We start from the raw sequence: 15960 nt of genomic DNA on the forward strand, positions 1-15960 counted from the left end.
TGGCAGAAGATCAAGCATATCTTTCTTTTTAGCCTCGGTAACAGGCCTTCCCCTTGGGTACAAAACATCTTGAGAAACGTTGGCCAGAGAATGTCGCCTACCGGGCTTTGCTGCCTTTAGATTTAGTTTAGAAAATGGGATATCCTCATTCACAGTTTCTTTGTAGAAGAGAGTGTAAGGTTGATCTTTCAAAATTCGTATCCATTGAATTTTCAACCAATTAACAGCAATGTTGTTCTCATTTTTCTTTCGTCGCGTGATACAACTTTCCAACTTTGCAACAGATTTGAAATCCTCTCGGCTCATTTTCGTCACCATGAATGGATTGTTCCTTCGGCACTTCATTATGATACTGTACCAGTCGTCTGCAGTATAAATGGACTTGTTCTTTGCGTACGATTCAATTGATCCAAATTCAGCGTCGTTGGGTAGAAAAGAGTGGCCACTTACCATAAATTTGTGATCGATAATTTCTGCATTGCTTTGAGGGCCCTGTATGTACTTCATGAGGTACAAGGAAAACTTAATATTACGGTTTTGGCCCGTGCATGCGTCACTGTACAACACTATGTGCCTAGCAGATGACGCTCTTGCTGCAAGATGTTTGACGATACAGGAACCAATCTCTTGAGACCCACGAGAAGCGATCGTTTCATCCCAGCAGAACATGAAGCCTAAACCTGTTCCAAGTTCATGGCAGCCAAGGTTATAACAATACATATTCCGCTTATAGTAAGCCACGGACGTCGTCAAAACAGGAAATGGCAAAGCCTTTTCGAGGTCGAATGTCAGACCATAGAAAGATTCGTCTTCCCGTGCTTTCACTTTGTCCCGATCTCTAGCCTCTCTCACCTTTTCGGCATTTCTGAGGTGTAATTCTTTTTCAGCCTTCAGCTTTGTAGATTCGTCTTCATCTTCACACACTTCAATCTTCTTGTCAAGCACATCGCATCTGGTGCACGTATCTTTAAGAGGCCGGTGGAAATGCAAGTTGAACTCATTGCTAAAGGTTCGACGGTAGATGGCTTCAGAAACAGGAATATCACCTTTTTCCGTGCACTTTTCTTTGTACAGTTCATACATTGTACGTACATTCATGTCAGGAGGAAGGTATTTCCTGTTAGGGTTCTCTGATCTACTGTAGTGCGATTGATACGATGGGAAAGATGCTATGTGGTCACGCACACCATTCATGGCAGCCTCCGGTGTTTTATTTTTGGGGGGATGGCATCCTCGGCCATCACTTCCTGGTTGTTGACCCTCTCGTACTTTTTGTATTGCCCTTGTCATTCGCCCATCCGAAACTTGGAGTGTTTGTAAGAAAAAACGCTTGCACACAGTAACGCTATTGCCTCTGACTTGGAATCTGAAGCTGTTTGAAACAGACTTTGCATTTCTCGTTGAATTTCGTGGGCGTCTTACATTAGGTTTCTGTTGCACAATCAAACCACATAAAAATACGTTTTGTTCAGAAAAACTGCTTAGCTTCCAAAAGGTGTCGAAAATTTCTCGCCTCGCCACTTCAGGTACGTTCTCCACACACTTTTTTTTACATTTACAATCAAAGTTCTGATACAGCTTACCGGCCACTTCTTTTCCTCTAGAGGACACGTACGGGAGCCCTGAATTTCGTGCTCGCTTTCGCTTTTGAGCTTTACTTTCGTGTTTTTGTCTTTTCCTCGTTCTCGGGTGAGCGTTTTCTCGATTCTCAGAAGTTCCAGCAGTAGGAAATTCGCTGGAATGGTTGCGCTGGCGTCCGCCGTCTACCTCTTCATCTCCTTCTGATTCTGAAACAACAAACATCTTGTTACACTTACTACCGAAATAAAAAACTGCAGGGGAAGCTTCGATTCAGCATTCAAAATTACGTGAAAAACGATACTCAACACGACCATTTTCAATAATCACAGAAAATTCACTAAAAACATCACTCTTCATGCATTTTTCTCCATTTTTCCTTTCTTTTTTTCCGAACCGATTACAAAGGTGTATTATTCAGGGAATAGTAGACCAAAAGGACCTAAGGCATAATCTAATGTAAGTACTTGCTAAAAACGTTGCAACAAAATAGGTTAGTAGGTGAGTAACTGAGAGTTTAGAAGGTGAATAGTACTTACCATCATCTGTTTCTGATGTGTTTTCTCCTTGTTCACGCTCCCATTCATCACTGGACTCCAGCTCATCCAACGGATCACTTAAACTTATTTCAGAATCCATCGTTTCTTTGAGTATTCACGCATGCATTCAACACTCGATGAACATCGCGGAACAATTACAACCACACTGGTGTAAGTCTGACTCAGACCACTTCAGTTATCAGCAAAACAGATGATCCATTACCAGTCTAACTTGTGCTGCCATCTAACGACGAAATGAGTGAAGCTCTGACTTACTCCACTTTTTCTATGAACAGTTTTTTATTTCTACATCGCCTTTCTGTGCCTAAGTCAACTTCTACCGAAAATTGACTTACACCACTTTGACTTTAACCCCTTCATATATCACTGTACTAGATTTCCAGTTGTCATCCTTACTTCTTGCAGTGTTAAGCAAATAATAGTCATTTCAAGGAACCAAAAGCCAAATTTTACATTAGCGAATTTGAAATTATGCCATATATGCTGGCGTATAACTCACACTTTTTTTGACCAAAAACAAGTGTCAACATTTTCGGTGCATGATATATGCAGGGATTTGTGTGCAAAAGATCGCATTCAAAAAACAAAAACAAAACCATGATATTTTCATTAAGCTATTGAAACAAGACAACTGGCATTATTACCCTATTCATTGTACTGCCTTCAATCTCTGACCTATTTTCGCATGCATCATTCTGGTCACCATCCCATACTGCATCATCCTGACTTTCATCCAACACATTTGTGATGCCCGTCTTCAAGAAACTTCACAATAACATCTGTCGACACCATAACCCATGCCTGCATAACCCAATCACACACAAGTTCAACTGACGGCCTCTTTATTTTGCGTGCTGGCGTTAGTTCATGCTCACCTTCTGCCATCCATTCGGCGTATAATTTCCGTATTTTGTCCTTGAAGGGCTTGTTGACGGAAACATCTAAGTGCTGTAGACAATGTGTGAGTTCATCAGGAATTACGAGAAGATCATTTTTAATTTCCAGAAGACGTTTCTTCGTGTCTTCCACCAAGTGTCCTCGGAAACACTCCCACACTAACATTGCTGGGCGTTGAAGGAGTGCCCCTGAGCGTGCTCCCCACACCAATATAATACCAATATAAATGGTCCGTTATTGGACATACGGACACCATACGGACCCAGACCTGGACAAGAGCTGTATCCATCTATCTTTTCTCTTGAACCCATACATGAATGCCTTTGGGAAACTTCGCTCTAAGCACTGTTTCTCTTTTGAAAATAACGTATGGTGGCAATTTTCTTCCGTCTGGGGTTATTGCTAGCACGGCAGTGCAGTGCTGTTTTTCACACCCAGTTATTCGTACAAGCACACTAGATTCTCCCTTCTTGTTGATGGTGGTGTTGCATGGCATGTCGAAGTTTATTGGGGTTTGATCTGCATTGGTAATTTGAGATAAAGGGTAATTGTTTTTCTTTCGCATCGCTATCACGTTGTTGATAAACTTAACCATAATAGGTATTATGTTTGATCCTGTATTGACTTGTCTGTATCTATTAAAGAACTATTTAAAATAGTTTTTACTTGAGTCTGCCTTGTCAGTACACCTTATAATGATAGAAAACTATTTATTTTACCATACATGTTTCAGGAAAATCATCCATTCCCTTCATCAGTGATGAATACATCTTCTCTCTATAAGGTGTAAAAGGTGTATTGACAAGGCAGACTCAAGTAAAAACTATTTTAAATAGTTCTTTAATAGATTCGCTATCACATGGCGATGAAAATCTATGATTTTGTTGCTGAAATCGCTTGGCATTCTCTGACAGAGAGATGTTTGCCTTCACAGACACAATCCCTTTAATGTCATGAATCTACGCATCCAACCCCAGCTCATTTTCTGATCCGAACAGCTGATTCCTCCTTTAATCGCCAGCTTGTGCACTTTGAAATGTAGCATCTCCTGAGAAATACTAAAGCCATCATTTTGCATCTCTGTAATGTAATGAAGCTGCAGCTCAGGGAACTTACCATTTTTCGGCCCTCTGAACACCTTACGTGTTTAGTTGGTAGTTTCTAGCACAGTTTTCTTTTTACTCCAGTAGTGAGCATTAAACTCATTCACACTGAATTCTTGACCGGCAGCTCTGGTACCATATTTCTCAGCATAATTTATCATTTGAGTTTAAACCAGCCATATAACTCCCACGTTTCTCCATAACTTAAAAGATCAACCTACACAAGGAAACTTAACTGAGAAACAACAATGAAGCGTGAATACAGAATACTGGTACTTGTTGACGATCCTAATACCGTGATCACTTGACTGCCTGGACAGGGAAACACTCCCAGTTCACGTGATTAGCTCTGCCGGACGGGTAGCGATAAGCATATTTTCAAAGGCGGAAGAGTGAGAGGGATGGCTGAGTGTGACTGACTGGCTAGGAATGAGGCCCTGGGGCGGGGGTTTGCGAGTTTGGTATTTTTGTTACAACCGTACCGTAACAGCAATTGATACAGTCCCAATATTTAGTGTAGGCACGTTCACAGAATACCCAAACTTTATTTTGTGTATCTACCGTATGTTTTTGTGACATCAGAAATTAACCCATTGCCTTGCAATGACGGAAATTGCCGTCGTCCGCGGATTGCCATAAATGCAATGACGGAAAGTTCCGTCCACCCTCTTTATTGCTTTGTTGAGGTTTCCAAGGATACATATCGATATTTCCTTGCAATCCCAACATGTCTACGAGATGTTAGTAATCGTATTTCAGCTATCTTTGCCCTTCAGCTACGTATTTCGCCGCCAAAGAGTCTAAATACGATTGAGTAAATTTCCGCGTAAAGCTTTAGTGAAGTAAACGTCATGGCCGAGTCAGATGAAGCTCGAATATTACGTTTTTTTGGAGGAAAGCGATGTCAGTGACTTTTTTTTCCGATGAAAGTGATATTGAATTACCTTAGAGTGACGTTAGCATTAGTAATTCCCAGGAATTAGATGACATTATTGAAGAAAATGGAGACGGGGACGCAGGTGGGCGTGTGCATAACCTAGAAGACTGAACGTGTACACAAATAGACAATGTACCAAATAATATGTGGTGTAATCTTCTTGCTACCACAGAGTTCAGTTCTCCAATCCCCATAGTTTCTCTTCTGCTGAAAGAAGGTATTGATCCGGTTTGCCAGTCTTGTATTTATTATTATTATTATTATTATTATTATTATTATTATTATTATTATTATTATTTCATTACGCCTGACTAATGAGCGCAATTCAACTTATTTAGCTGATGTCGTTGCGTTTTCCTTCTCCCAAAATCTCTTCATCTTCTCACTGTGGCTTTTCTTGCGAGGTCTGCTATTACTGCAGAGGAAAAAAATCCCAAGGGAAAGAACAGGGGTGAATCCCACAATTAATGTGATAAGTGTAAGGTGGCACTGCATGTATATGAGTGTTTTAAGATCTACCACACTGTGTTGAACTATTGTTAGAATGTGAACTGTGTTTCAGTGTGTTAACTTGCTGTAGCAAAAGTGTTCTCTTTTAAGCCAGATTAAATCGCAATGAATGTATATTTATTTTCAAGAAAAATTGCAGTTCAATGGGTTAATGCAAGTTGTGCAATTTCAGATGTTAAAAATGGGGTGTGAGATATACACGGTGGCGAGTTATATGCGAGCAAATACGGTATGTTGTCGCACACTGCTTTGTATATTGAAAAGGGGGCCTTATTATTGATTCCAGCCCTTGCATACTTAATACAGACAGTGTTGAAATAGACCTAGAATTAATCAAGGGAGGTCGGATAAGAAACACGAAAGAGAAGAGCATGGGACAGAAAAGGGAAAGCAATTCCAAACTCAAAAGGACCCCAAAATGAGTGCTATTGGAGGAGAGAGAGGGTATAAGTGGATTTTTTGAATTGTCATCTCTTTGTTACCTTTCCATTATACAATATTGATGTACGCTCTGATGTGTTCAGTATGGCCTGAAGCTAGATGGAGAGATGCTGTCACAGACTGATGTGCACATTCATTTTCCGGCTGGTGCTGTTGGGAAGGATGGTCCTTCTGCTGGTGTGACTATAGCTGCTGCCCTCATGTCTCTCTTTGCTGGAAAAGCCCTGGCTTCTGATGTGGCAATGACTGGAGAGATAACTCTTCGTGGAGTTGTATTGCCGGTGAGCCTTTTGAATATATTTAATTCTATTTGCATTTTATAAAATGTATCTATCCAGTGTTGGTATGAGTCATTCACTTAGATGTCATAATAGCAACTCTCATTTCAGTGTGCAAGTACTTTGTTAATACATGTATGAATGAATTTCTGGAATTTCCTTTTTTGAAATAATTTCGTACAGGAAGTAACCAGAATATTCTTATTTTATTCTTGACAGACATTCTGTGAGTTTTGCTACAATCTAACTTTCTCTTAAAATTATTCACCAATTGTTACATAAGCAAAATATACGAAGGTCGATCAAATATAAACAGGATTTTTGTTCCTGAACATCAACAGTTGGTAGGACTGGCCCCGCACTTCTGCTATGCTTAGGTGTGATCGTTAGGAGTGGGAAGAGCGTGCTGTTAGATATTTCCCGCCGTTTCATCAGTAACGCTCATGATGTCGGAGCAACAGGTACACCCCTCTACTGCGCAACGCATAATTATAAAATTTCTTCCCCTTGAAGGAATTGCAGCGGGAGAAATTTGCCAGAGATAAACTGCACAGTTCGGTGATCAAACATTGTCAAGAACATGTGTGTTTGCCTGGCATAAAATGTTCAAGACAGGACAAGAACATGTGAAAAATCAGCAACACGATCGCCGTCCTCGGACCAGCATTACAGACAAAAACATTTATGCGGTTAAAGACATTATTGCTGGTTGATTTTTTGCATGAGCGACGCACAATCAATGCTGCTTACTACTGTGAGGTGGTGGTGATTATTGTTTTAAGAGGAAGTACAACTAGGCAACCATCCTCTATATAACACTAATCAGAGAGAAAAAATGGAAGGGGTCCGACACTTGAAGATATCGGCCAAAGGAAGACAAGGGCCACGAAGGGCGTGAAAATGAAAGACTCCCTAGCCCTCGCAAACCTAATAGCGTCGGGGTCAGAAAAGAACAAGAGTTGACCAAGGGAGGTCGGATAGGATAGATGAAAGTGAGGAGCCTGGCACAAGTAAGTGGAAGAAATGCCAGGACTCAGCTGAGGGCCCCGTGGTCGCCAACCCACGCTCCAAAGTTCAGAGCCCCTGAGGCCCCTTTTAATCGCCTCTTACGACAGGCAGGGGATACTGTGGGTGTTATTCTACAGCCCCCACCCACAGGGGGATTACTACTGTGAGTTGTCGAACAAAGCGAGGGTTGTATATCGCCGCAGAAGACGAGACCAACCGATTTGTCTCGTCATCCTTCTCCGCGACAATGCGTGGCCCCATACTGCAGCTCTAACTGTCTCCAAGCTACAGGAAATGCACCACTGGACTACACTTGATCATCCTCCTTACAGCCCGGACTTATCGCCCTGCGATTTCCATCTGTTCGGACCGCTTAAAGAAGCTCTAGAAGGGCATTGATTTGAAGATGATGAGAATGTGGAAGACTTTGTGCGCAACTGGCTGGTGACACGACCCTGTTCTTTTTACGATGCATTTCCAAAGCAGGAAACTATGTGCAAAAATAAATTGTACTTGCCTTGAGTTCTTCAATAAAGGAATTTAAATTAAAATAAAATCCTGTTTATATTTGATTCCCCCCTCGTATGTTGTATGTAATTTTGGAAGTAAACACAACTTTCAGGATAACAAAATAGGAATTATAGGAGATAGAAAGTATATCTTACCATTTGTAGAGAAAGCCAGGAAGCTAGAAGAATTGAAATGGTTTGGTATTACTGTCATTGGTGGAATTTTTTCTGTATTGTTCTAAAACTTTTCAGTTTTATTCTTGAAATTTGTGGTATAAACAATTTTAATTTTTCTTTCTGTTTACTGTAGGTGGGTGGTATTAAAGATAAGGTATTAGCTGCTCATCGTGCAGGTATCAGACGTATTATCCTGCCGAAAAAATGTGAGAAGGATCTTCATGAAGTACCTGATAATATTAAGGTGAGCCTTATTTACACATTTTTGCATTTAATATTTTCCCCCCCTTTCCTATCTGTGAACATGCTTAAAGATGTATGTGTGCCAGTCCACTTTCTGGAAGATTTTAACTTTGTCTTCGTTAGTAAGTAATTCCACGACTTTTCCCAAATTGATAACTATTTTGCCACAAGACAAGTGTGCACCACGTTAATAAACTTCACACAATTACGTTCCTAATTCAGATGTAGGCTACCAGGTGACAAATATTCGCTACCCTTTACTGTACCACTCAACACAAAATAAATTTTGAATGGAATGCGAAATACAAGCACAAACAGGCTCACTGTGTTATTCAGCAATCTGGCTGCTAACGGGCAAGCAAAACTGAACATTCCTGCGGCTAACAGGTTGCTCCCCAAAGGTGCAACTTATCCTGTGAAGTTCAGGAATTCAAGGCTTTTTCCTGCAACTATGACGAAGGCGCTTTCTTACCAGAGTTGGAAATCTCTTTCCTTTCACAAGGAATGACAAGTAACATTTTCAGGGCTAGGAAAAATGTGATCGTACTAAGCGGTAATAGTGTAAATTCATGACGCTATAGTGAGGCATTTTTATATACTTTAATACAGTGAGAATCGGGACTTCAAACTTACGACGTGCTAAGCAGGAAAACGTGTTAATGAAGAACGCACTAACGAGTATATATAATTATAATCTTGCAAAAACTCCAAACGAAACCAAACCAAACCCCATGACATCACAGCCCTAATGGGCCTTGGCCTTGGCCTACCAAGCGCCAACTGCTCAGCCCAAAAGGCCTGCAGGCTTGATGTATGGTCAGTGTGACCATTCCTCTTGGCTCTCTAGAAAGCTTCTTAATGATAATCACATAGGCTCAGTAGACCTTGAACCAGCCCTCATATCCAGGTAAAAATGCCTGACCTGGCCTGGAATCAAACCCGGAGCCTCTGGGTGAGAGGCAGACAAGCTATCTCTAGACCGTGGGGCCAGATACATGAATTACATTATATTTTTTTTAAATCTTGATACTTTATAAATTCAGTTTCATGGGGGAAATTCATCACTTTCCCGTGAAAATAAATTCAGTTTTATGGGGCAAAATTCATCACTTTCCCGTGAAAACTTCTTTCAGGTCAACAACTTTGATCAGCCAAGCCCATTGAAAAACACAGTATAACCCCAATTTTGCGTGACCTCGATTTAGTGCAAACCAGCATTTAACAGAAGAAATTTCATGTTCCGAAAATGATTCCATAAGAGCATTGCAATTTTATATTCTGCGTGAGACTTCTTCTGAAGAGTCAGAAAGGATACATCAGGTAAGTTGTACATGTGAGTTTGAAATACCGACACTGGAAAATATTCTTCACATTATGAGCTGACAATACGACCTGAAGTGAAATCATGAACCAGTAGAAGTACAATTCATTTAAGTACATAATAATGACATAACAGCAAGAAAGAAAACTGTCCAACATGCGAAGGGCCGGGTATCGAAGGAGGGACCCTGCTAGATTTTCCCCAAACTGTTCGTATCCAATCTTGTATGAATGACGGGTCCATCCACCCGTTTTATATAATAGGAATGTAGATCCCTCGTGGAAATTTTACTTTAGGCATTGTTTTTCGTTTTAGATCAACGTAAGGTGCAAGCTTTCTCCCATCATCTGATACAGCAAGCATTACAGTACATCGTTGTTTTTCGCTTCCGGTAGTGCGTACAATAACACTCTGTGTCCCTTTCTTATTGATTGTTTGACTTTGTGGCATACGGAAACTGACTAGCGTCTGACTTGCGGTTCTTATTTGGGAGAGCGAATATTCCTTCACTTTATGCTTCTCAATCAGAAAACGATGGAAATCAGTTACTTTTTGGCTGAAATCATTCTGCATTTTTTGGCAAAATGTTGTTCTTCATCGAAGAGAAAGTCCATTTTTCTTCATAAAATTAATCATCCAGCCTTGGCTAACCTTCAAATCCGAGACACTGATTCCATGTGCAGCTGCTATTTCTTCTCGTTTAAAATACAGCATTTTGTGAGAAATGGCATATCCAACTTTGGGTAACAAAATAATGTTTAAGCAGATCCTCCTCTACTTTCGGAAGCTTGCCGCTTTTTGGTCTGCGAAATGCGTTGCAAGAATTGTTGGTCCCTTTAAGTGCACTTTTTTTATTTATTTATTTTTTATTTTTATTTTTTATTATAAATACACTGAATACTTGCGGCCCACTACCCTATTCCCGTATGTTTTTGGCATAACTGATCACTGCGAGTTTATATGATTCAGTGTTACTCAAATACTTGCTCACTCTGGACTGACCAACAATTTTGAGATCACAGAAAACGCATGTCGCGTACCCAAAACACTCATGAAATATGTACCAGACTGGAATAGAGCGTCACTGGACACTTCCGCACTGATTCTCTCACTGAACAAGTGGAGCGGTATTTCCTACCAGCTGATAACAGCACATTGCCCGGTATTTGGAATGCCCGGTTTCGCAATAGGAAGGTTGCTACCTACATCTTTATTTCGAAGCGCATACGGAGCTGCGTGATGAATGTTCGAGGAAGTGGGTGCGTCAAATACGTGAACATTTCTTTTTCTCCACTTTGAACCCAAAAGTATTTGGATGGGTAAATTATGCAAGGTCATCAGTTATGCATAAAAATACGGTAATAGAGAACATTTTCCTACATTGAAAACAATTTCTTAACTATCTAAGAGACGTAGAGGGAGACAAATTTTTAAGAGGTGCGCAACTGAAAGAAGCTGCAGAGCTGGTTACAAATAGAGGATTATGGAAGCACTTAGATACCGTGTAATCTTGAATACCACCCACACTGTTTTTTCAAAAATATCGCTTCCAAAATTGGGTGCGGGTCTTATTTAAAATTTTGGGAAATTTATCTTTCCGAATGCACGTAAATCGGGCATCACCGCCGGCGCGGCTTGGCAACAATGCTCTCTCCGCTCTCAGTATACGCTATTTCCACGCTTGGCGTCAGTCTTACGCATGTTCTCAGAGTATCAACATGAATTCTACAAAGCGTTTGCGATCTTTCACTGCGAGTGAGAAACTGAAAGTAGTTCGGGAAGCCAAAATTATTGGAAATTGTGCCACCGGTAGAAAATACGATATTGACAAGTCGTGTATTCGCAATTGAAGAAAGAAGACAAATGTGCTATTAACATGTAATGGTTATCATAGAGCTTTTCTTGGACTGAGTGTACAGTTTCCAGAAATTGAAAAAAAACTGTGGCAGAAAGACAGGAATTGGGATTATGGTGTATCAACCGAAATGTGTCAGCTAAAGGCATTAGAGATCGCAAAGGAACTTTCATCGGAAGGGTTTAAGGCAAGCCGAGGATGGGTTTGTAATTTTCATAAAAGAAATGGGTTGAGCGTACGAAGGCGTACCTCAATTTCGCAGCGTCTTCCTGGTGCTTACGATGAGAAGTTATTGTCATTTCAGCGTCACATAATTCCGTTCCGGAAGGAAAATGTATATTTGGTTTCCCAAATTGGCAATGCAGTTCAGACGCCAGTCTACTTTGAAATACCAGTGGACAGGATTGTGAATGTTAAGGGTGTGAAAAGTGTTACCATTAGAACAGGTGGTAATGAAAACAACGGTGTACGGTAATGTGTTGTGTTCTCGCCGATGGAACCAAATTGCCACCGTACATTGTTCTCAAGCGAAAGACGCTTCCTAAAAATCTACCCACTGGTGTTATCGTCAGATCTCAGAACTCCAGCTGGATGGACAGTTAGTTCACTTGTGGAAGACTGGGCAAAGTGTGTCTGGCAACGTCGCCATGGTGCATTATTGGGATAAAAGAGCTTGCTTGTTCTCGACAGTTACCGCAGCCACACAACAGATGCTGTGAAGAAACATATCAAGGATGGGAAAACGAACCTAGCAGTCATTTCGGGCGGGTTGACATCTATGCTACAGCCGCCTGATGTCTGCGTCAACCGCCCATTTACAGCAGCCTTGAAACAGCTCTGTACAGAATGGATGGCAGCTGATAATCACACACTGGCACCAACTGGTCGCATTCAGCGCCCGGAAGTTCAACTGCTGTGTTCGTCGATTTTGATGGCATGGAATGGTATCCCTGGAGACCTCATATGGAAGAGCTTCAGGAAATGTTTGTTTACTTTTATTTGTATTTTCTAATCATTTGATGTGTGTTAGTAAAGATTGTAAATAATTTTGACTTCACTTCTTTTTGTTTTGTTTTTTCAAAATAAAGGTGCGGGTCTTATTCGGTGGCGGGTGGTATTCGAGATTATATGGTAATTTGCAGAGGCTTGCAGGCTGAATGCGGAAAGGCGTAACAGTGTACAATGAAGATGTATGTATGAGATAATGATCCATCATACAGGAACCACATTTCCTTGTTGTATGTGCCTTCAGCAATTATTAAGTTGGGTTCTGCAAATAGCATAGGTCTGTTAATCTGATGATAGTGCAAAGGAACAAATTTGTTAGGCTGTACCCAAGCAATGCATGCATGCATATATTTAATTAAGTTTGTTTGTTTATTTATTTATTTATATTTAGGCATCTCCAAAGACCGTAAAAGTAGTTAGTGGGATGTAAAGCAAAATAACATTATTATTATTTATATTTATTTACAATATAACCCCAATTTGCATGACCGATTTAGTGCAAACCTGCAGTTAACGGAGGAAATTTCAAGTCTTGAAAATTATTCCGTAAGAACAATGCAATTTTATATTCGATTTACCGTAATTCACAAGAGGGAAAAGCCTGTATTTATTGCAAGAAAATATTAACATTTCTAGTATTTCTTCCTATTCGTTTTGGTTATGGGACATTAAGAAACTTTGAAAAAAGCATCATAAGCTTGCTAAAGATGATTCAAGGCAGAAGAGGAATTTAGCGCGCGGGAACATAGGGCTAAAGTGATATGTCTAATTCGGATACACATCTGACTGCGGGCGCTGTTGTAGAGTAGAAGAGAAACCCTGTTTTAATGACAATATACATTATGTCCTTCGAAAATTCCTATATTGATCTGTGCAATATCTTTCAGTTACAATGAGGACCCTTTTACTGATTCATCCACTATTACAGGCATGTAAGTTTTTTTTTTTTTTTTTTTTTTTTTTTTACCAGTATTCATACTCCAGCGATTATATTGAATGCGATTGATCATCTTCCGTAGGTATCGATTCCTCGCTGCGCATGAGCATTTGGCAAGTCACAGGGTCTGTCTTGAGCGAGCCTGAGCTCTCCTCACAACTGCGTTTGGTGTAAACAAATATCGGGAGAACATGTTTTCACAATAAGTACACTGACAGCAGTTGTTAACTCCTTAGAAATAAAGGCTGAAGTAAACGATTGCCGTATTTTAATACTATGTACTGAAATAAAGTAAGAATGTTGATACTTCTCCTCAATATAACAGCAATGTGCTTAAGTAATTTCAGAGGTTATGTTATGTGCTGTCGCATCTGGTTAAATTTCAGAAAGGCTGTTCCCATGTAACTTGATAGTGAAAAGGTTAATTATTACTCTTCAGGGAGCCTGAAATAAAAATGAAAATCTACAGCCTGTTTCCAGTCATTCGACCGGGTCAAGAATGGAATGAATGAAGCCTCCATCGAACGGTGAAGATAGGCAATGTGCTGGCTGCCGAAGCCTGTCGCACTTCTGTGGGGCAGTGATAAATGACTGACAGATGAAATGTTAATGGAGAGTGTTGCTGGAATGAAAGATGACGGGGAAAACTGGAGTAGCCGGAGAAAAACCTGTCCATTCTCCGCTTTGTCCAGTAAACATCTTACATGGAGTGACCGGAATTTGAACCACGGTATCCAGCTGTGAGGGGCCGGCGCACTGCCGCCTGAGCCATGGAGGCTTAGGGATCTCGAAATATGTTTTCATAATACGTGCGTGATAAACCTAGGTTAGGTGACACTGTTTGAAACAAGAAAATGGAAACGTTTGCCACAAGCCTCTGGAATGATGCTGTTACAATTAAGATTGAAACTGAATATGTGTGATAAGACTATTGGAATTAGAAAATATGTGCTAATGAGTAAGCCGCTGTTTGGAAAATATCCTCGAAAATGTTTAAACAAACCAGTTGCTGTTTCATACTGATTTTAATGTGTTTATGTACGAGTTTGGTATCTTTCTCCACTTTTATTAAACTGAAACAGTTTTGCATACACCGACAAAAATCTACTGTCAACCCTGGGGTCACCATTATCAGGAATAATAGCCAACATACTGTAGAAGTCTGTTATAGCAAGAATTTACAATGGCAAAAAATTTACTCGCTATAGGAGATCGTCGTTATACCCAATTTTTCCTAAATTTCCGAAAAGATATGCAAAAAACCCAATTTTGCTGTAAATTTATTGAGGGAACAGCCTTTCTGAATTTTAACCCGACGTGGGAATGTACTAACCTCAGAAATCAGTGATGCATACTATCGTATCTTGAGATGTATCACATTTTTATTTATTTACTGTACCTAAACTGCTGGGCTGAATGGCTCAGATGGTTGAGGCAGCACTGGCCTTCTGACCCCAACTTGGTAGGTTAGATCCTGGCTCAGTCCAGTGGTATTTGAGGGTTCTGAAATACATCAGCTTCGTGTCTATAGATTTACTGGTATGTAAAAGAACTCCTGCGGGACTAAATTTTGACACCTCGGCATCTCCGAAAACCGGTAAAAGTAGTTATTGGTACGTAAGGCCAATTACATAGTTACTACTGAAATCAGTTGTTTATTTTGACCGAGCTAACAAAAGCTATCTGTCACGTTATTTATGCACTTACGAAGAAGAAGAATTATGAAGGCATTTTCTCTCTCATTTCGATCTTGAATATTTATTTTCACCAGTCAACGGGAATTAATAATCGGCAGCCCAAGATAGCTCGCTAGTGTGGGTAGCGGACGTAGTGAGGAATCGATATGGATGATTAGTGTTCAATTTAACAAGAAAAATTTCAAATCTTGACAAGGTTTGAAAAGATTTGGCAAGATTTGATAGAATTTTGTTTTAATGTGAAGGAAAGTCAACCAGCAGTTGTGGTTCTTGGACTAGCAGTGTGATGTATTCTTAAAAGGAAGAGAAACACCCATTGAGGCATAATTTACACTGGAAAAAATATTGCGATTTTCTTCTACATAATTTTTGTAATGTATTCACTGCCGTAACATCATTTGCAGAGGTTATGTTATATTGCATTTACGCATGTGATTTGAATAAAAAATTATAGAAATGCAATGGAAATTCATATCTTATTGCATGAAAACATATTAGGAATTCAATAATAATATTGATCTTGTTATTTTCTTCTAATATTGGGAGAATTTGCTACTACTAATAATAATATGTGAAGATCGTCATAAATCAAACATTGCGGATGGTGTTTACTTACAGGTTGTCATACGGTAATAAATATAAAAGCTGTCCACTTCCTTGAGAAATTTCTCCTCTATCTTCTCATACGCTTCCGCTTTATTCATTTTATTGTGGTACTCTACGAAGCTCCCTGAATAAAGGCAGAGATGTGCTTCATACTTTAGCATTTAATACACACACAACATCCACTGATCATGAAGCCATTTTTGTTGTTTACATTCGTACATATCCCAACATGCCTGGCGACTTAGCACGCACCATTAATATTAGAATTGCAATGGTCATTTCTGTCACAGTCTTT

General features: G+C 40.0%; 1 protein-coding gene across 2 annotated transcripts in view; it reads left to right on the top strand.

Moving 5' to 3' along the window:
* Positions 1–15960, top strand: part of LOC136876197 (lon protease homolog 2, peroxisomal) — a 212228-nt gene that overhangs the window by 185892 nt on the left and 10376 nt on the right. For both annotated transcript variants that reach the window (XM_067149939.2, XM_067149940.2), the window contains 2 exons: positions 6110–6307; positions 8132–8242. In XM_067149939.2, coding sequence (XP_067006040.1) covers positions 6110–6307; positions 8132–8242 — 309 coding nt within the window. The remainder of the gene's footprint in view (positions 1–6109; positions 6308–8131; positions 8243–15960) is intronic.

Source organism: Anabrus simplex, chromosome 6, assembly GCF_040414725.1.
Source record: "Anabrus simplex isolate iqAnaSimp1 chromosome 6, ASM4041472v1, whole genome shotgun sequence".
Taxonomy (NCBI): Eukaryota; Metazoa; Arthropoda; class Insecta; order Orthoptera; family Tettigoniidae; genus Anabrus; species Anabrus simplex.